The 21,703-nt window shown below is 45.2% G+C and overlaps 1 protein-coding gene across 2 annotated transcripts in view; it reads left to right on the top strand.

Moving 5' to 3' along the window:
• Positions 1-2,097: 2,097 nt before the first annotated feature.
• SORL1 (sortilin related receptor 1) overlaps positions 2,098-21,703 on the top strand; it is a 151,970-nt gene continuing 132,364 nt past the window's right edge. Inside the window, exon 1 of one of the 2 annotated variants that reach the window (XM_067470771.1) lies at positions 2,098-2,794. In XM_067470771.1, coding sequence (XP_067326872.1) covers positions 2,438-2,794 — 357 coding nt within the window. In that variant the 5' untranslated portion in view covers positions 2,098-2,437. The remainder of the gene's footprint in view (positions 2,795-21,703) is intronic. The other variant, XM_067470770.1, reaches the window with a different exon arrangement.

The following is a 21,703-nucleotide window of genomic DNA, read 5'->3' as shown; positions in this document are numbered from 1 at the left end:
TCTGAACTCCACCAAGGATGGAATTGAGCCAAACCTGGCACACAGAAGGGTTTGGTGGGCATTGACCTTGAGTTTTGGAATTGTAGTTTACCTACATCCAAAGAGCACTGTGGGCTCAATTATAGATCTGGACTTGGCACAAATACTGCAGACAACCATTACTCTTGCACCAGAAACGACTTGCAATTTCTCAAGTCGCTTCTGGCACGATTTTTTTTAAAAAAAAGCTAAAGCTGAATCATAGCGCTGTAATGCCAACATATTACCCATTCCTCCACAAATGGAGAATGGGGTTGAATAGGTGGTGAAGATTAACATCCCTTAGAAAGAATGGAGAAGGTATTAAAATCTCTATTTCCAGGGTCGTTTCTCAGCCTGAATCGAATTTTATCTCGCTGATAATTGGGAAGGTTGTTGTTTAGGGTTTGGGCACCGCATTTGCAGAAAGAGAATTGCCTCTCCAGGAGAAATAAGGCTCCTGTAACTTTAATAGTTGCCTTAAAAAAAAGGAATCTTAGCTCAACACTTGTTGAAAACTCCCTCTTCTACACTATTAAAGGTCGAGGAGCCCTGTTTATTTATTATTTAATTATCTACAATATTTATATTCCGCCCTTCTCACCCCGCAAGGGACTCAGGGAGGATCACAATGCACAAATACAATGCAAACATTCAGTGCCATAGGCGCACAACATATATGGACAGACACACAGAGGCTATTTAACTTTCCAGCTTCATGAGGGCATGCTCTGAATTTCAGCCACCGGGGGAGCTGTTGCTTCACTGTCCACTTGTCTGGAGTTCCCCTGCTTTCTGAGTATTGTTCTTTATTAACTGTTCTGATTTTTAGGGTTTTGCATTGAATGGCCTGACAGTTTCAAGGTCTAGCTTCTTACTGCCTGGGGAAATCCTCCGTCGAGTGATTAGCTGGCCTTGAGAGTTTCGTGTCTGGAGTTCCCCTGTTTCTGAGTGTTGTTCTTTATTTATTGTTCTGATTTTTAGAGTTTTGAGTTGAATGGCCTGACAATTTCAAGGTCTAGCTTCTTACTGCCTGGGGAAATCCTTCCTCGTGTGATCAGCTCGCCTTGATTTTTACTGTTCTGATTTTTAGAGTTTTGTATTGAATGGCCTGACAGTTTCAAGGTCTAGCTTCTTACTGCCTGGGGAAATCCTTTGTTGAGTGATTAGCTGGCCTTGATTTTTACTGTTATGATTTTTAGAGTTTTGCATTGAATGGCCTGGCACTTTCAATGTCTAGCTTCTTACAGCCTGGGGAAATCTTTTGTTGAGTGATTAGTTGGCCTTGAAAGTTTCTTGTCTGGAGTTCCTTTCTTTTCTAAGTGTTGTTCTTTATTAACTGTTCTGATTTTTAGGGTTTTGCATTGAATGGCCTGGCAGTTTCAAGGTCTAGCTTCTTACTTCCTGGGGAAACCCTTCGTTGAGTGATTAGTTGGCCTTGAGTATTTCTTGTCTGGAGTTCCCGTTTTCTGAGTGTTCCTCTTTATTTAATGTTATGGTTTTTTAGAGTTTTGCATTGAATGGCCTGGCAGTTTCAAGGTCTGGCTTCTTACTGCCTGGGGAAATCCTTCGTCGAGTGATTAGCTGGCCTTGAGAGTTTCTTGTCTGGAGTTCCCTTTTTCTGAGTGTTGCTCTTTATTTAGTGTTTTGATTTTTAGAGTGTTGTTCTTTATTTACTGTTATGATTTTTAGAGTTTTGCATTGAATGGCCTGACAGTTTCAAGGTCTAGCTTCTTACTACATGGGGAAATCTTTCGTTGGGTGATTAGTTGGCCTTGAGTATTTCTTGTCTGGAGTTCCCCTGTTTTCTGAGTGTTGCTCTTTATTTACTGTTCTGATTTTTAGGGTTTTGCATTGAATGGCCTGGGGAAACCCTTCGTTGGGTGATTAGTTGGCCTTGAGTATTTCTTGTCTGGAGTTCCCCTGTTTTCTGAGTGTTGTTCTTTATTTACTGATATGATTTTAGAGCTTTATACAAATACTGGTGGCCAGCTTTTGTCCATTTCCATGTTTTCCAGGAGCCTGCCGGACTTCTCCCTCAGTTTCCCCCTGAAGCTGGGAGGGAGGCGGCGAGGCAAGCGGGTGCCTGCGCGTGGGAACGCGGTCTCGACACGTGACTGCCGTCCGCACCAGCGCCGCTTGTTGCGAGAGAGAGAGAGAGAGCGAGAGAGAGAAGGGCAAGGCGAAATCCCGCCCCGACCCTTGGTGCGCACTCGCAGCGGAAGGAAGAGGAGGAGATCCAAGGAGGCACCCCGGGCGCAGCTGGACCCCATCTGCTTGGCCTCCTTCTCTTCCTCCTCCTCCAGGACTGAAGGCAAAGAGAAAGAGAGAGAGAAGAGACAGAGAGAGAAGAGATCCTCTTCCACATTCTCTCCTGGCGGCGGCGCCCTTCCTCGCCCAAGCCGACCGAGGAGGGAACATGGCGACAGGAGGATCTCCTCCTCTGCTTCCCAAAGCCGCTTGGATGCTGCCGCTTCTTCTCCTCCTTCTGCTGCTTCTTGCAGGGAATCCCAGCCCGGTCTCTTCCTTCTCCTCCACCTTATCCCAGAAGAGCCTCCTTCCTCCTTCCCGGCCCCAGGACCAGGGCTTTGCGGTGCTGCAAACCCAGGAGGAGAAAGGGTCCTGGGGAGAGGAGCTGCGCCGCAAGAGGAGCGCACGACCCGCCGAGGAGGAGGAGGAGGAAGAAGAACACCAAGGAAGAGGAGATGATGGTGATGGTGATGGGGAAGAGGAGCAGCCCCCGCCCCCACAGGAGCCCATCCAGGTGTATGGACAGGTGAGCCCCCGCCTCTCCTCTCTCCAAGGCACTTGGGGAAAACACAGCTCCTCTCCAAACCCACCTTCCTGGCATTCCCCAAACCGACCCGACCCCCGTTTTGCAAAGCCAGCTCTTCTGCCTCGCCCCAAGCTGACCTCTGCATTCTCCAGGCTGACCTTCTCCCAAACTGGCTCCTTCCACATTTCCCAGACCCACCACTTTTAAGTTTCCCCAACTGACCCTCTCTCTCTCCACTTCCCAAACTCACCTTCTCCCAATATTCCAAATTCATCACCCCTACATTCCCCAAACTGACCCTCTCTTATTTCCCAAACCCACCCTCTCTCCCTTTTCCAAACCCACCCTCTCTCCTTTTCAAACCAACTGTCTTTCCATTTCCCAAACCAACCTCACTCCAGTTTCCCAAACTGACCCTCTCTCCATTTCCCAAACCAACACTCTCTCCATTTCCTAAACTGATCCCCCTCTCCATTTCCCAAACCCACCATCTCTCCACTTCCCAAACTCACCTTCTCCCAATATTCCAAATTCATTTCACCTCCATCCCCCAAACCAGTTTCCCCAAAATTATCTACAGTGATCTGCCCCTACATTTCCCACTCTGACCATCTCTTATTTCCCAAGCCAACCCTCTCTCAGTTTCCCAAACTGGTCCTCTCTAATTTCCCAAACCCACCCTCTCTCCACTTCCCAAACCAACCTTTTCTCCATTTCCCAAACCAACCCTTTCTCCATTTCCCAATGCCACCCTCTCTCCAGTTCCTAATCCAACCCTCTCTCCAGTTCCCAAACCAGCCCGCTTTCCATTTCCTGAACCGACCCTCTCTCCATTTCCCAATCCAGCCCTCTCTCCAGTTCCCAAATGCATTCCCTCTCCATTTCCCAATCCAGCCCTCTCTCCAGTTCCCAAATGCATTCCCTCTCCATTTCCCAAACCAATCCTCTCTCCATTTCCCAATCTGACCTTCTCTCCATTTCCCAAACTGACCTTCTCTCCATTTCCCAAACCAGCCCTCTCTCCATTTCCTGAACCAACCCTCTCTCCATTTCCCAATCCGACCTTCTCTCCATTTCCCAAACTGACCTTCTCTCCATTTCCCAAAACAGCCCTCTCTCCATTTCCTGAACCAACCCTCTCTCCAGTTCCCAAATGCATCCCTTCTCCATTTCCTGAACCAACCCTCTCTCCATTTCCCAATCTAGCCCTCTCTCCATTTCCCAACCTGCCCTCTCTCCATTTCCTAAACCGACCCTCTCGCCATTTCCTAAACCAACCCTCTCTCCATTTCCCAATCTAGCCCTCTCTCCATTTCCCAAATCAGCCCTCTCTCCATTTCCCAAATCAGCCCTCTCTCCATTTCCCAAATTGACCCTCTCACCTTTTCAAACCAACCCTCTCTCCATTTCCCAATCCGACCTCACTTCAGTTTATTTTTATTTATATATTTATTGTATTTGTATACCACCCCTCTCAGCCTTCCCAAACTAAACCCCTCTCTCCATTTTCCAGTCTCCCTCTCCTCTTCCCAAACTCACCTTCTCCCAAACTCATCTCTCCTACAGCTTCCAAACCAACCCCCACATTTCCTAACATGATCTCCCAAGCTGACCTTCTCCCACTTTCCCAAACTGACATCCTCCCCATTTCCCAACCAAACCTCACTTCAGTTTCCCAAACTGACCCCCTCTTCACTTCCCAAACTCACCTCCTCCCAGTCTTCCAAATTCATCACCCCTACATTTTCCACACCAATTCCCCCCAATTATTTACAACGATATCCCATACATTCCCCCAAACTGTTATCAAAAGCACTCATGACTGGAATCATTGGGTTGTTGTAAGTTTTCCGGGCTTTATGGCCATATTCTAGAAGCATTCCTTCCTGATGTTTTGCCCACATCTGTGGCAGGCATCCTCAGAGGTTGTGAGGTCTGTTGAAAACTATACAAGTGGATATTCCACAGACCTGACAAGGGTTCTTTCTCCCACCCTGGACATTCCACAGATATATATAAACCCCATTTTCCTAGTTTCCAACAGACCTCACAACCTCTGAGGATGCCTCCCATAGATGTGGGTGAAACATCAGGAGAGAATGCTTCTGGAACATGGCCAGACAGCTTGGAAAACTCACAGCAACCTATTCCCCAAACTGAACCCCTCTTCACATTTCAAACTCACCTTCTCCCAGTATTCCAAACTCATCTCCCCCACAGCTTCCAAACCAATTTCCCCCATTTCCTAACATGATCTCCCAAACTGACCTTCTCCCAGTTTCCCAAACTGGCTTCCTCCCCATTTCCAAAACCAAACCTGACTTCAATTTCCCAAACTGACCCTCTCTCCATTTCCCAAACTGACCACCTCTCTATTTCCGAAACTGATTCTCTCCCAATCGACCCTCTCTCCACTTCCCAAACTCACCTTCTCCAAATATTCCAAACTCACCTCCCCTACATTTTCCAAACCACCCATTTCCTAACATGTTCTCCCAAACTGACCTTCTCCCAGTTTCCCAAACTGGCTTCCTCCCCATTTTCAAAACCAAACCTGACTTCAGTTTCCCAAACTGACCCTCTCTGTATTTCCCAAACTGACCTCTCTATTCCCTAAACTGTCTCTCCATTTTCTAAACCAATTCTCTCTCCATTTCCTAAATTGACCCTCTCTCCACTTCCCAAACTCACCTTTTCCCAATATTCCAAACTCACTTCTACGTTTTCCAAATCACCCCCCATTTCCTAACATGTTCTCCCAAACTGACCTTCTCTCCGTTTCCCAAACCAACTTCCTCTCCATTTCCTAAACCAACCTCATTTAAGTTTCCCAAACTGACCCCCTCTCTGTTTCCCAAACTCTCCTTTCCCCAATATCCCAAATGCACTTCCTTTACATTCCCCAAACTGACCCTCTGCCTGTTCCCCAAACTGACCTCTCTGCAATTACAACCCTGCCTCCCTTTGGATTTGCAAACCGACTGCCAAATTCTCTCCTATTTTTGCCCAGCAGATTTCCCACTTGACTTGAGTTGATTTGTTATGTTTTTTTGAGTCCTGCATGGAATTTGAACAGGGGGGTCTTGGTGAGTTTTGTTTTCTTCCAGCAGGGCAGCATCCTTTCGCCGTTTTTCTTCCTCTCCCCTTTGCTTGTCGAGAATCCAGGCTTTGGTCCTAAATCTGACCTTGTTTTCTTCTACCGTTTTGGAGCTTGAGATATTCATGTTCCTTAGGGATTTTAGAGGGTTGGTGGTAGTGAAGGGGTTGAGCTGGCAACCCAGATGACTCACAGGTTGGTTTGCAGGCAGCCAGGTGATGCCAAGGAAAAGAAAAGGAGGCGGTGGGAAGCCCCTCGGACCCGAACTACAAATATTTGGGGGCTACTCTTCAGTGCCCGAGCAAAGAGTGCAATGCGGAGGGAAGGCACCGCAGAGGTCTGGCTTGGGCAGGGGTCCAGTTGGCCAGTGACCTTGGTCTGGACCGTTTTTGATTTCAACAGTTTACAGTCTGATCTGTCACAGCAGATCTCTAAGGCCTTTGTACAATTTGTGAAATGACTCAATGATGTCCAGAAATGTCATTACATAGACCTTGAGTGCATCTACACTCAAGGCAGTTTGACAGCTCTGGGTCCATATTATATTCTTCTCAAGAGGGTGAGTGCCTTACCAAACGACAACTCCCAGGCTTCTCTCACATTGAGCCGTGTCAGTTTAAAGGCTGTCAGAATGCATGAATTCTACAGTGCAGATCAGTGCTTCTCAACCTTCCTAATGCCACGACCCCTTAATACAGTTCCTCATGTTGTGGTGACCCCCAAACATAACATTATTTTTGTTGCTACTTCACAACTGTCATTTTGCTACTGTTATGAATCCTAATGTAAATATCTGATATGTAGAATATATTTGCATTCCCTGGATGGAATTTGGCACAAATACCCGATACACCGAAATCTGATTACTGGTAGGGTTGGGGGGATTGATTTTGTCATTTGAGAGTTGTAGTTGCTGGGATTTATAGTTCACCTACAATCAAAGAGCATTCTGAACTCCACCAACGATGGAATTGAACCAAACTTGGCACAAAACTCTAATGACCAACAGAAAATACTGGAAAGCTTTGGTGGACATTGACCTTGAGTTTTGGAGTTGTAGTTCACCTACATCCAGAGAGTACTGTGGACACAAACAGTGATGGAACTGGACCAAGCTTGGCATAAATACTCAATATGCTCAAATGTGAACACTGCTGGAGTTTGGGAAAAATAGACATTGAAATTTGGAAGTTGTAGTTGCTAGGATTTATAGTTCACCTACAATCAAAAAGCATTCTGAACCCCACCAACTATAGAATTGGGCCAAGCTTCCCACACAGGACCTCCATGAAAATACTGTATTGTCGAAGGCTTTCATGGCTGGAATCACTGGGTTGTTGTAGGTTTTTTTGGGCTATATGGCCATGGTCTAGAGGTATTCTTTCCTGATGTTTCACCTGCATCTATGGCAAGCATCCTCACCCTCACTGCCTCTGAGGATGCTTGCCATAGATGCAGGTGAAACGTCAGGAGAGAATGCCTCTAGACCATGGCCATATAGCCCAAAAAAACCTACAACACAGGAAATACTGTGTTTTCTGATGGTCTTTGGTGACCCCTTTGACACTTCCTCGTCACCCCTCCATGGGTACCAACTCCGAGGTTGAGAAACACTGACATAGACCTTGATGTGAAACTATGGCAGTTTGATAGCTCTGGGTTCATGTTATATGCTTCTCAAGAGGGTGAGTACCTTAACAAACAACAACTCCCAGGATCCCCTCTCATTGAGCCGTGCCAGTTTAATGGCTGTCAGACTGCATGAATTCTTCAGTGTAGATGCTCTCTTTGTTGTTGTTCACCTAGAAACAGTTTTGTCCTCAGCGACTGCTGTTTGCAAAAGCTCTTCAGTATTTTCTTGGCGGTTTCCTCTTTTCTGAGGATCATCTTCTCATGTTCCTTCGCTCACAGAACTCCTCCTCAAAAGTGCCGGTTTATCTCTTGGTACAACACACACTCGCATAAAGAGAATGAGTTGCGAATGACCCGAATGCAGCCGTGAAGTGTGCGTGGCAGAGGTGCCCTGGAAATCCTTGCGTATGTAGGCCAGGGATCTATAATTTAGGAGAAACCCCTTGGCATCCTAGCTTCTGAATCTTCTTTGTGTACCTTTCTTTCTGTTTGCAAACTGAGATGGCAGCAGGTATAACCCTGCGGTTCCCTGGGAAGAGCTTAGCCACATTTGACAGTTTTTTGGCTTGCCTTTTTTTCTCCAAGGAGGGAGACATGACAACATTATTTCTTTGCAGTTCTGAGTCTGGATCTACCCTGCTATGTAATTCAGTGTGAAACTGCATTATATGGTCAGCTTAGACCTATATAATGCAGTTCAATACAGCTAAACTGCATTATATGAGTATCCATTGACCATATTGTACAATTTCATACAATTTCCCTGAAAAATCTTTTTTGACATTGGGTGCTGTTGGCTTGTTTGGCCACTTTACATCACTTTATAACCCATGGCTGGGTTGCTGTGAGTTTTCCGGGCAGTATGGCCATGTTTCCAGGAGCATTCTCTCCTGACATTTCTCCTGCATCTATGGTAGGCATCCTTAGAGGTTGTGAGGTCTGTTGGAAACTAGGAAAGTGAGGTTTATATATCTTTGGGAAGTCCAGGATGGGAGAAAGAACTCTTGTCTGTTTGAGGTAGGTGTGAATTTTGCAATTGGCCAGCTTGATTAGCATTTAATGGCCTTGCAGCTTCAAGCTCTGGCTGCTTACTGCCTGGGGAAATCCTTTGTTGGGAGGTGTTAGCTGGCCTTTATTTATTTATTATTTATTTCTCGCACTTCTACCCACCCTTCTCAACCCCCGAGGGGGGACTCAGGGCGCCTTACAAAAGGACAATTCGATGCCAACACAAACAATAAGATAAAAATAACACATATATAGACCGTAATTAAAACAATTAAAACAATCAATTATACATCATAATCAATAAAATCAATCTAGTGCTCAACGTTTGCCAGCTCAGAGTCCGTAAATTCATTCCAAAAGCCTGGTCCCAAATCCAGGAGGGATGTCGATGACCTATTTTCCCCGGGGAGTGAACTCCACAGGCAAGGGGCCACCACCGAGAAGGCCCTGCTCCTCGTCCCCACCAACCTCACTTGTGACAGAGGTGGGGCCAAGAGCAGGGCCTCCCCAGAAGATCTCAAACTCCGAGGCAGGATGTAGAAGGAGATGCGTTCGGACAGATACACTGGCCTTGATTGATTCTTCTCTGGAATTCTGTTTTTTAAGTGTTTCTTTTTATGTTCTGTCCTGATTTTAGAGTTTTTTTAAAAATACCGGTAGCCAAATTTTGTTCATTTTCATGGTTTCTTCCTTTCTGTTGAAATTACCCACGTGCTTCTTGTGGATTTCAATGGTTTCTCTGTGTAGTCTGACATGGTAGTTGTCCAGTGGCTCTATGGAGATAGTTGGACTACATCTCCCAGTAGTCCTGGTCATGTTGTTGTGCCATACTGGTGTAACTACAGTGGTGGGATATGTACAGTAGTTCCGAAAAAAGAAAAACATTGGATATATCTCAAACCAGGGAGATATAGGCCAGTATCCTGTTTATGACCTATGCATTCATACATTATGCATGCAGAAGTCCTCATTTTGATGGGACACAGAGAGCTATTCGTTTGGTCTTATGTTTTGCCCCATTGTTTTTACTAGTGGGGATGGGCGACTAGAAGCAAAGTGATCCAGACTGTAAGACCTGTTTGGTTTGGGCACCTGGGGGAAGAAAAATGGCAAAGCCCTCCATTTGAGAGCAAAGTCTCATTTCATTCCTGATATGAACTGATCTGATCTTAATCTCACCCCTCCTGCTTCTAAATGACAGCAAAAGTGCCCATCTTGGGGCCTCAAAGCTAGCAGACAATGTGGGGATGTGGGACTGTGCTAGACACAGATATAGGATTTGGGATGCTGTCTCCCTTCCTTTACCACTTTTGCGACCCTAGGAAAAAGGTGCCATAGTTGTCATAGTGTCCAAGCAGGATCCTGACCCTAGTTTGATGTATCTTGGCAGTTCCAACAACACTTGGAGTGGGTCATGGTAACTTCCTATCTTTCCCTAACACAACAATGAAGGATGTTAGGTCAAGTCAGTCCGACCTTTGGCAAACCTTGGTGCCTGTTGGGGTTTGGTTCCAAGCCTCTCAGCAGATTCCAAAATAGTATGTGGGTACTCATGTCTCATTATAGGGAGTCCCTAAGTTACAAACATCTGACTCATATTTAAGAACAAGGGTGGGAGACAAGAGTAAGTGAGAGAAATCTACCCCTTGGAAGGGGAATCCACCGCTGAAAGACTTATGATGGGGAAAAGGGATCTCTACTGAAGCTTTCCTCACCAATCCTTGTTTCCACAACAAACCCAATTTTTCAAAAAAATACTGTCTATTTACAATAGGGACAGCAAGTGCAGTGAAATCTTCTGCATAGGGACACAGAGCAAAACAAGCACCACAGGAAATGGATATGAATAAGGATATGAATATGAATCTAGATATAGATATATTTGGCTGCAGAGCCCTTGGTGGTACAGCAGGTTAAACCACAGAGCTGCTGAACTTACTGGCTGAAAGGTTGCTGGTTTGAATCCGGGGAGTGCGGTGAGCTCCTGCTATTAGCCCCAGCTTCTGCCAACCTTGCAGTTTGAAAACATGCAAATGTGAGTAGATCAATAGGTACTGCTCCAGCGGGAAGGTAATGGCGCTCCATACAGTCATGCTGGCCACATGACCTTGGAGGTGTCTACAGATAATGCAGGCTCTTTGGCTTAGAAATCGAGATGAGCACCACCCCCCAGGATCGGACACGGCTAGACTTAATGTCAGGGGAAAACCTTAAGCTTTATTTTATTTTACTGTATTTGGCTGGAGTTATACTTGGTTCCAACTTGATACAAATTCAACTTAAGAACCTAACTTGTTCATAACTTTGCAACTTCCTGGATATGTAGTGGCATAGTAAAATGCTTTATATGAAATGGCAAAATCAACGTTTGAATTGTTGTAGGTTTATCGCACTGTATGGCCATTTTTTTAGAAGCATTCTCTCCTGACTTTTTGCCTGCATCTATGGCAAGCATCTTCACAACCTCTGAGGATGCCTGCCATAGATGCAGGCGAAACGTGAGGAGAGAATGCTTCTAGAACATGGCCATACAGCCCGATAAACCTACAACAATCCAGTGATTTTGGCCATGAAAGCCTTTGACAAAATCAAGGTTTGCTTTCAGAATCGATAGGTGGATAGATATTTTCAAGCTGCAGATGATTTACTCTTTGGATACAGAGAACTGCCTGTAATAAGGTTTTCCCAAAAGGTATCTTCAGAGTGAGTTTCTCCTTGCCTTCTATTGAGGCTGCAAGTGTGACCTACCCAAGGTCACCCCGAGGGTTTCCATGGCTGAGTGAGGATTCAAACGCTGATTTCTTTCTCCTGATAGCTGTTAAGTCTTCAAACTAAATCTGGCTTCTGGATGCTTTCTATCTGGCCATCAACAGGTTCTCAAGGACTTTTGTTGCTGTGTGCCTTCAAGTCATTTCCGACAAAATGAAGTTCAACAGTGACAAATGCAAGATACTCCACTTTGTAAGGAAAAATGAAATGCAAAGAGACAGAATGGGGGACAATGCCTGGCTCGAGAGCAGTACATGTGAAAAAGATCTTGGAGTCCTCGTGGACAACAAGTTAAACATGAGCCAACAATGTGATGTGGCGGCAAAAAAAGCCAATGGGATTTTGGCCTGCATCAATAGGAGTAGAGTGTCTAGATCTAGGGAAGTAATGCTACCCCCCTATTCTGCTTTGGTTAGACCACACCTGGAATATTGTGTCCAATTCTGGGCACCACAACTGAAGAGAGATATTGACAAGCTGGAATGTGTCCAGAGGAGGGCGACTAACATGATCAAGGGTCTGGAGAACAAACCCTATGAGGAGCGGCTTAAGGAGCTGGGCATGTTTAGCCTGAAGAAGAGAAGGCTGAGAGGAGACATGATAGCCATGTATAAATATGTGAGAGGAAGCCACAGGGAGGAGGGAGCAAGCTTGTTTTCTGCTTCCATGGAGACTAGGATGCGAAACAATGACTTCAAACTACAAGAAAGGAGATTCCATCTGAACATGAGGAAGAACTTCCTGACTGTGAGAGAGCCGTTTAGCAGTGGAACTCTCTGCCCCGGAGTGTGGTGGAGGCTCCTTCTTTGGAAGCTTTTAAACAGAGGCTGGATGGCCATCTGTCAGGGGTGCTTTGAATGCAATATTCCTGCTTCGTGGCAGAATGGGGTTGGACTGGATGGCCCATGAGGTCTCTTCCAACTCTTTGATTCTATGATTCTATGATGGTGATCCAAAGGCAAACGTCTTGTGGCATTCCCCTGGCAGGACTTCTTCAAACCTTTGTTTTCTTTTGAGGCTGAGAGTTGGAATGTGAACCCCGGTCTCTAGAGTTGTAGTCCAATGCTGAAACCATTTCTGCATGCCGACTCTTAAGGATTTGGGTCTTCTTTCCCAAGGGCACACAAAGCATCCTTCTGAATGGCAACGTGGAAAGGAGAAAGGCTTTGGCAGAGCCCTTTCCAGGACATTTCAGCCTTGGCTCTGGCTAAGAATGCAAGGCCTTGGTAGCCAGGCGATGAAGTCCCAAATGGCCTTTTCTGGATGAAGACATGAAGGGCACAATAGCCATGCTTTCATCTCTTAGTGCAGTGGTTCTCAACCTTTCTAATACCGCGACCCCTTAGTACAGGTCCTCATGTTGAGGTGACCCCCAACCATAATATTATTTTCGTTGCTACTTCACAACTGTAATTTTGCGACTGTTATGATTCGTAATCTAAATATCTGATATGCAGGATGTATTTTTAGTCACTGGAACAAATTTGGCACAAATACGCCATACACCCAAATTTGAATACTGTTGAGGTTGGGGGTGATTGATTTTGTCATTTGGTAATGCTGGAGTTGCTGGGATTTATAGTTCACCTAAAATCAAAGAGCCTTCTGAACTGCACCAATGATGGAATTGAATCAAACATGGCACACAGAATTCCCATGACCAAGAGAAAATACTGGGAAGGTCTGGTGGACATTGACCTTGAGTTTGGGAGTTGTAGTTCACTTGCTTCCAGAGAACACTGTGGACTCAAGCAATGATGGATCTGGATCAAACTTGGCACAAATACTCAATATGCCCAAATGTGAACACTGATAGGTGTTTGGAGAAAATAGACCTTGCCATTTGGGAGTTGTAATTGTTGGGATTTATAGTTCACCCACAATGAAATAGCATTCTGAACCCCACCGATAGAATTGGATCAAACTTTCCACACAGAACCCCCGTGATCAATAGAAAATACTATGTTTTCTGATGGTCTTTGATGACCCCTCTAACACCCCCTTGCGACCCCTCTAGGGGTCCCGACCCCCAGGTTGAGAAACGCTGTCTTAGTGGTTTCTAGCCCATGGTTTCTGCCTTTTTGGAGCGATTGTATAATTAATTGGGAAGGAAGGGAGGAAGGGCATTGGTTTATGCAAGGCACAAGGAAGATGGATAGATGAACCAGCATTGTAGAATGGGAAGAGAAGCCCATTTTTAGTTCCTGATGAATTCAGAGCGAACTCATATTTCTGCAAGGCTGCTCAATCTTATTTTTTGAAATGGCAGTAGTTGGTTTTCGGAGAGATGTCAGAGGAGCATTTAAGAACACTATATGCTTTCTGCCTCGTTTAAGGTACTTCCAGATCTCCTTCTGAATTATCCAAATGGAGGTCATTTCGGCTCTTTGTCCTTACGAGGGGAATTACTCAGCCCTCTGGATTGCAACTCCTAGCATTCCTTGCCAAGCGTTCTGCTGGGACTTGCAGTCCCGCAATACAAAAATAAAAGCCACATGGTTCCCATTTCTGTATTAAGTCAATTGCAAGATACCCTTTTAATCAAAAGCACATGCCTTTATTTATTTGAATGCATTTCTGTTTTGTTTCTTCGTTGTCCAAGATGGTTAACGTCACCAGCATTTCTAAATGCCACCCATCCATTTGAATATCAAAAGAGGAGATTTAGGAACTGCCAGACTTCAGATTCCTTTGCAAAAACAGCAATAATTAGCTTTTAAAATAATGACATCCAGCTTCATGTTTCATAAGGAAGGCAATGCCTCTTGGGACCGATCCATTTTGACTTGGTACATGGAATATCAAGGGGCAGGTAGTCCCATAGTCTAGGCGACTTTCCCCCTTTTACCCACCACCCAAACTGCATTAATTTTACAGTGCAGACACACCCAGGACTCTGGAAATGGGAGTCGGTTGGCCACCAGCAAATCTAGGAGGGCTTGTTTGTCTTTACTTTCCCTCTTGTTTGCTCAGAACGGATCAATGCATCTATTATGCAAGCTGAAGTATACAGCTTATCTTTCCAAAGAAATATTTCCCAAGAGACAACGCCCCACATTTGTGACATGTTGTTACTTGCAACAGAAGTGGGTTCAGAAGTGAAAAGACCAAAAATAAAAACCAGAGGGTGTTGTCCTTTCAGACTCAAAATAACAACAAACTCCGGTTGCTGTTTTGGACATTGCATTCCCTTCTTATACAGACCTGTATAGGCACATTCCCTTCCCCATGTGTTTGGATGCTCTCTAGTTATCTGGCATTCTGGTTGACTTCTGTATGTCTATGTGTATGTAAATGTATATCACACACAAACATATGTAGGGCCAGGCTTTAGCGCAGTAGGTTAACCGCCAGCTGCAGTAAATCTTGCTGACTGAAAAGTTGATAATTCAAGGGTCAGGGTGAGCTTCTGGCCTTTAGTCCAGCAAGGTGACTAGATAAATAGGTACTGCTTAAGCAGGGAGGTATTTAAGACACCCATATGGAAATGCCAGAAAAAAATGCTGGCAATTTGATCAAGGAGGAAGTTTATGAACAAAGCTCTTCAGCAGGGAAAAGTGGAGCGACAGCACCCCTTGTGGCCAGACCTGAGCACAGCCTCCAAGATGCCAAAGATCTATCTATCTAACAATATAATGTTTGTTTGTGGGATTAACATAACTAAAAACCAGTAGACAAATTGATACCAAATTTGGACACACTGCACATATCAGGCCAACAAGTGAAAATCAACCATAAAAACCCTGAAAAACACAGAAGAGACTGAAACGCCAAAAAACAAAAACATTTCAATGCATGCGCAAGACCACACACACACACATATGCAAACACACATATGTCACAGGTTCAGATCTGGGGAGCAGCATGAGCTCCCGTTGTTAGCCCCAGCTTCTGCCAACCTAGCAGTTCTAAAACATGCAAATGTGAATAGATTGATAGATACTGCTCCGGCGGGAAGGTAACGGCGCTCCATGCGGTCATGCCGGCCACATGACCTTGGAAGTGTCTACGGACAATGCCGGCTCTTCGGCTTAGAAATGGAGATGAGCACCACCCACCAGAGTCGGACACAACTGGATTTAATGTCAGGGGAAAACCTTTACCATTACCCTACACAAATATATACACACTAAAACACATATGCATAGACTGGGCCACAGCAATGCATGGCAGGGGATAGCTATATATATGTACATTTGTCTGTCTTGTCAGTGTATAACGGCATTGAATGTGTTCTGTGATCCACTCTGAGTCCCCTTCAGGGTGAAAAGGGCGGAATATAAATACTATAAATAAATAATAAATAAATAGACACAGTCAGCCCTCCACTTTTCAGTGTTTCACTTCTGCAGATTTTAGCATTCATGGGTTTTTATTAAAATAATAATAATAATAATAATAATAATAATGCTTTATTTGTACCCCGCCACCATCTCCCAAAGGGACTCGGAGCGGCTGACAAAGCACTCAAGATGCCACCAATAAAAGAGAATTACGTATCATCAAAACAATATACAGTTTGACTGAATACCAACAATGGACAACGTCAATTGATAAAATTGAAAATTAAAAAAAATCTAAAACTCAGTCATACCTGTGGGTCATTGGATTTCTTCAAACACCAACTAAAGTGCCGAATAACAGGGGTTGTCATCATCACATAACCATAGTACATTACTCCAGGTCAAAAGCTCTTGCAAATAGCCATTTTTAAAAGGTTAAAATGGAAGATTTGGAGGTTTGGGGCTAATCCAATATCTCTAGGGAGGGCATTCCAGAGCTGGGGAGCCACAAACAAGAAGACCCTCACTTGTTCCCACCAGTCTCACCTGTGATGGTGGTGGGACCAAGAGAAAGGCCTCCCCAGCAGATCTCAAGGCCCGTACTGGTTCATAGAAGGAGATGCAGCCTTGAAGATAGGTTGGACCCTATCTGGACCCAGATATGGTCAATATCTGGCAGATGTTGACTGTAGAGTTGCACTGGATGACCTAGAGATCTCTAGAGAGATGCCCTTTTGGTTTAAAAAACACATATTATTTTAAAATCTATGTCATTGTAACCTTTGTCAACAATTCGAGTCCAGTTACATTTTGCCTGTACTGTTTGCTTGAAAGGCATTTGGGCAGTCCTAAAGTCCAAAATACTTTTCCAAGACTACCCATGGATATTAGGGAAGCATTCCTATCTTTCCTGCCAACTGCTAATGTCACTGTGGAATGAATGCAGTTTGACTCCACTTGAATGACCACAACTCCATGCTGTGGAAGCCTAGGAACTGTAGCTTTACAAGTTCTTTAGTTTACCAAACTAAAAATTCCCAGATTTCATAGCATTGAGTCATAGCAGTGGAAGTGGTGTTAAACTGCATTAGTTCTACAATCTAGATGCATAGTTGGACCTCCCACCCGCAAGGAATGAATGAACGTTTTATTTATTTATTATTTATTTGCTATATTTATATACCGCCGTTTCTCAGCCTAGCCGGCGACTCAACGCGGTTTACAACATAATATAACAATCAACAGTAAAAAAGTTAAAAGCATAAAAAACATAAAAAACATAAAAACACAATTCATACATCAATACCAATCCAGTTCGACTCTTAACTAAAAACGTGATCCAGTTCATCATCCATATTGCCAGTCCTTTAGTCAGTTACCATTCGTTGCATTGGGTTAACCAAATGCCTGCCTAAACATCCAGGTCTTCAATCTTCTTCGGAATATCATCAATGAAGGGGCTGATCTTACCTCCAAGGGCAGGGCGTTCCATAGCCGCGGGGCCACCACAGAAAAGGCCCTGTCTCTCGTACCCGCCAGCCGCACCTGTGAAGCAGGCGGGATAGAGAGCAGGGCCTCCCCAGAAGATCTTAGGGTCCTGGCGGGCTGATAGGCCGAGATACGTTCGGATAGGTAAGTTGGGCCAGAACCGTATAGGGCTTTAAAGGCCAACGCCAGCACTTTGAATTGAGCCCGGTAGCAGATCGGCAGCCAGTGGAGCTGGTGCAGCAGAGGAGTTGTATGCTCCCTGCGCTCCGCTCCCGTTAGTATCATTGCTGCCGAACGTTGGACTACTTGGAGCTTCCGGGCCGTCTTCAAAGGCAACCCCACGTAGAGAGCGTTGCAGTAGTCCAAACGGGATGTAACCAGAGCGTGGACTACCGTGGCCAAGTCAGACTTCCCAAGGTACGGGCGCAGTTGGCGCACGAGTTTTAACTGTGCGAATGCTCCCCTGGTCACCGCCGAAACCTGGGGCTCCAGGCTCAGCGATGAGTCCAGGATCACACCCAAACTGCGAACCTGTGTCTTCAGGGGGAGTGCGACCCCATCCAACACAGGCTGTAACCCTATACCCTGTTCGGCCTTGCGACTGACCAGGAGGACCTCTGTCTTGTCTGGATTCAATTTCAATTTGTTCGCCCCCATCCAGACCGTCACAGCGGCCAAGCACCGGTTCAGGACCTCGACAGCCTCCTTAGTAGCAGGTGGAAAGGAGCTTCCACGTTGAAAGACAGCAGTGACTTCTCAGCTGTGACAAGAATTTGTCCTTGACTTTGTCAATGGCTGAGATTTTATCTGACCTCCTTTCTATCTCAGCAGAATGGAGACATTAAAAAGAACAGGGGTTGGAAATCTATATAAATGAAAATGTAATGTTCGTTTGTGGGATTAACATAACTCAAAAACCACGGGACGAATTGCCTCCAAATTTGGCCACAAGATACCTACTAACCCAAGGAGTGACCATCACAAATAGAAGGATTTTGTCATTTGGGAGTTGTAGTTGTGAGGATTTATAGTTAACCTACAATAAAAAAGCATTCTGAACTCCACTAACAATGGAACTGAACCAAATGTGGCACACAGAACTTCCAGGACCAACAGAAAACACTAGAAGGGTTTGGTGGGCATTGACCTTGAGTTTGGGAGTTGTAGTTCACGTGCATCCAGAGAGCACTATGCACTGAAACAATGATGGATCTGGACCAAAATATTCCATATGTCCAAATATGAACACAGATGGAGTTTGGAGAAAATAGGCATTGACATTTGGGAGTTGTAATTGCTGGGATTTATAGTTCACCTGCAACCAAAGAGCATTCTGAGCCCCACCAACAATAGAAGCGGACCAAACTTCCCACACAGGACCCCCATGCCTTGAAGGGACTCAAGCCTTCCTCCAGCTTCACATAGAATCATAGAATCATAGAATCAAAGAGTTGGAAGAGACCTCATGGGCCATCCAGTCCAACCCCCTGCCAAGAAGCAGGAATATTGCATTCAAATCACCCCTGACAGATGGCCATCCAGCCTCTGCTTAAAAGCTTCCAAAGAAGGAGCCTCCACCACACTCCGGGGCATAGAGTTCCACTGCTGAACGGCTCTCACAGTCAGGAAGTTCTTCCTCATGTTCAGATGGAATCTCCTTTCTTGTAGTTTGAAGCCATTGTTCCGCGTCCTAGTCTCCAAGGAAGCAGAAAACAAGCTTGCTCCCTCCTCCCTGTGGCTTCCTCTCACATATTTATACATGGCTATCATATCTCCTCTCAGCCTTCTCTTCTTCAGGCTAAACATGCCCAGTTCCCTAAGCCGCTCCTCATAGGGCTTGTTCTCCAGACCCTTGATCATTTTAGTCGCCCTCCTCTGGACACATTCCAGCTTATCAATATCTCTCTTGAATTGTGGTGCCCAGAATTGGACACAATATTCCAGGTGTGGTCTAACCAAAGCAGAATAGAGGGGTAGCATTACTTCCTTAGATCTAGACACTATGCTCCTATTGATGCAGGCCAACATCCCATTGGCTTTTTTTGCCGCCACATCACATTGTTGGCTCATGTTTAACTTGTTGTCCACGAGGACTCCAAGATCTTTTTCACATGTACTGCTCTTGAGCCAGGCGTCCCCCACATGCTCTCCCTTGCTCACATGCCTGCTGTCCCCTCCCCATCTGGAGTCTCAGAAACAGCCCTCCCCTTGACTGAGAGGCTGGCCAGGCTTTAGGTGGGAGGATTTGCCCTCTGTTTCCAAAAAGGAAGAGAAGGGCAGGCAGAGAGCTCTTTGGCCTTCTCTGTCAAAGGGGCCCGCAAGACCATCAGAAATAATGTGTTTTATGATGGACTTTGGCGACTCCTCTGAAACCCTCTTGTGACCCTCCTCCCATGGGTCCCATTGACCCCCAGGTTGAGAAACACTGGTTTAGATCATTTTTTTTGTTTTCCTCTCTCTGCAGATGTTCAGAAGTTACACACATTCAGATTTATATAACCTACTAGCCGTCCCCTGCCATGCATTGCTGTGGCCCACATAGGGGTTTTGTGTGAGAAGTTTGGTCCAATTCTATCGTTGGTGGGGTTCAGAATACTCTGGTTTTTTTGGGTTTTTTTTTTGTCGTGTCAGGAGCAACCGCTCCTGTTGTGAGAGAATTGGCCGTCTGCAAGGACATTGCCCAGGGGACGCCCGGATGATTTCTGATGTTTTATCATCCTTGTGGGAGGCTTCTCTCATGTCCCCGCATGAGGAGCTGGAGCTGATAGAGGGAGCTCATCCGCCTCTCCCGGGATTCGAACCTGCAACCTGTCGGTCTTTAGTCCTGCCGGCACAGGCTTTAACCCACTGTGCCACAGAATACTCTGTGATTGTAGGTGAACTATAAGTCCCAGCAACTACAACTCCCAAATGTCATGGTCTATTTTCCCCAAACTCCACCAGTGTTCACATTTGGGCATATTGAATATTCGTGTAGAGTTTGCTACAGATCTATCATTGTTTGAGTCCACAGTGATCTCTGGATGCAGGTGAACTACAACTCCAAAACCAAAAGACACTGCCCACCAAACCTTTCCAGTATTTTCTGTTGGTCATGGGAGAAATGTGTGTGCCAAGTTTGGTTCAATTTCATCGTTGGTGGAGTTCGGAATGCGCTTTGATTGTAGGTGAACTATAAATCCCAGCAACTACACCTCCCAAATGACAAAATCATTTTTTTGAGTGAAGGACATACATTGGGTTGTTGAGTGTCTTGTGTCCAAATTTGGTGTCAATTTGTCCAGTGGTTTTTGAGGTCTGTTAATCCCACAAACAAACATTACATTTTTATTTATATAGATAATAATGCCATCCTCCTTTATTGCTCTGGCTTTTGCAGAGGTGATGCATTGTTTTAATTATGCCAAATCAGAGACCGAGGCTGGCGAGGGAATCTCTGCAAGGGATGGGATCAGAGGACATGGTAGGATCCCTTTTGACCACCAGATCATGCGAGAAAGAGATAAACACTCTGTTTATTTCCCCATCCTTTCCCTTTTAATATCACTATGCATCTGACAGCTAGAATAGCTAAGCGTTTTATCTCCCATCTGTGGCTCTCTAAGCAGTTTGTAAGGCAACATGCGTGTAGTCCTTTGCAACAGGTGTGCGGGGGAATGTCAAAATCACGTGATCTGGCAGAAAAGCCTTTTTGTCCTTAAAAAATCCCATGTTGCTGTTTTGCATTTCCTCCTTCCTCCGCTTCTATTTCTGATCCTGTTTTACCTCCGCAGTTCGGAGGCTGGATCCCATTTTAGCATTCGGATGCAGAACAGGCAAAACCAGGGATTTCTCCCCAGAGTGCCTTTTAATGCAGTTTTGGATCACTTTGACTGACATGCTTCGATGGTATCAAATCCTAGGATTGGCAAGAGAAAGGCATGGATTGCTCTTGAGTTTTCTGGGCTATCTGGCTATGTTCCAGAAGCATTCTCTCCTGATGTTTCGCCCACATCTATGGCAGGCATCCTCAGAGATGGTGAGGTCTGTTGGAAACGAGGCAAGTGGACATTCCACAGATATATAAACCCCACTACAGCTTCCTAAGAGCTACAGAAATAATGACTTCAAAACCTCTGAGGATGCTTGCCATAAATGCAGGCGAAACATCAGGAGAGAATGCTTCTAGAACATGGCCATATAGCCCGAAAAACCTACAACAACCCAAACATTACATACTTTGACTTTTATACAAAGAGAAGGATGAGGGATGGGAAAGTGAGATATTATGGACTATTATAAGAAAAGTGGTTGTATTTCTGTTATATTTTTCTGATAAGTCGCTTTGAGTCCCCTTCGGGGGAGATAAAGCAGAATAACAACAACAACAACAACAACAACAGCAACAACAATAATAACAATGACATCTTCGACCCATCCTCTGTTTGGATATCAGCCAGCATGCCAACACCTTCAATCAAGAAACAGCTTCCTAAGAGCTACAGAAATACTCGCAAGCGAGAGTCCAAAAGTGGCAGGCTAAAACCCAGAACCTTAATCACTGGCTGAGACTGGATGAGAAACTCCCTACTGGGCAAACAGAAGAGTCCAGGGTGGGAGAAAGGTGGCCAAATGGAATATTCACCCTCTGTT

Source organism: Anolis sagrei, chromosome 7 (genome assembly GCF_037176765.1).
Source record: "Anolis sagrei isolate rAnoSag1 chromosome 7, rAnoSag1.mat, whole genome shotgun sequence".
NCBI lineage: Eukaryota > Metazoa > Chordata > Lepidosauria > Squamata > Dactyloidae > Anolis > Anolis sagrei.
Note: the sequence above shows the minus strand (reverse complement) of the source record. Positions and strands in the feature narration are given on the sequence as shown.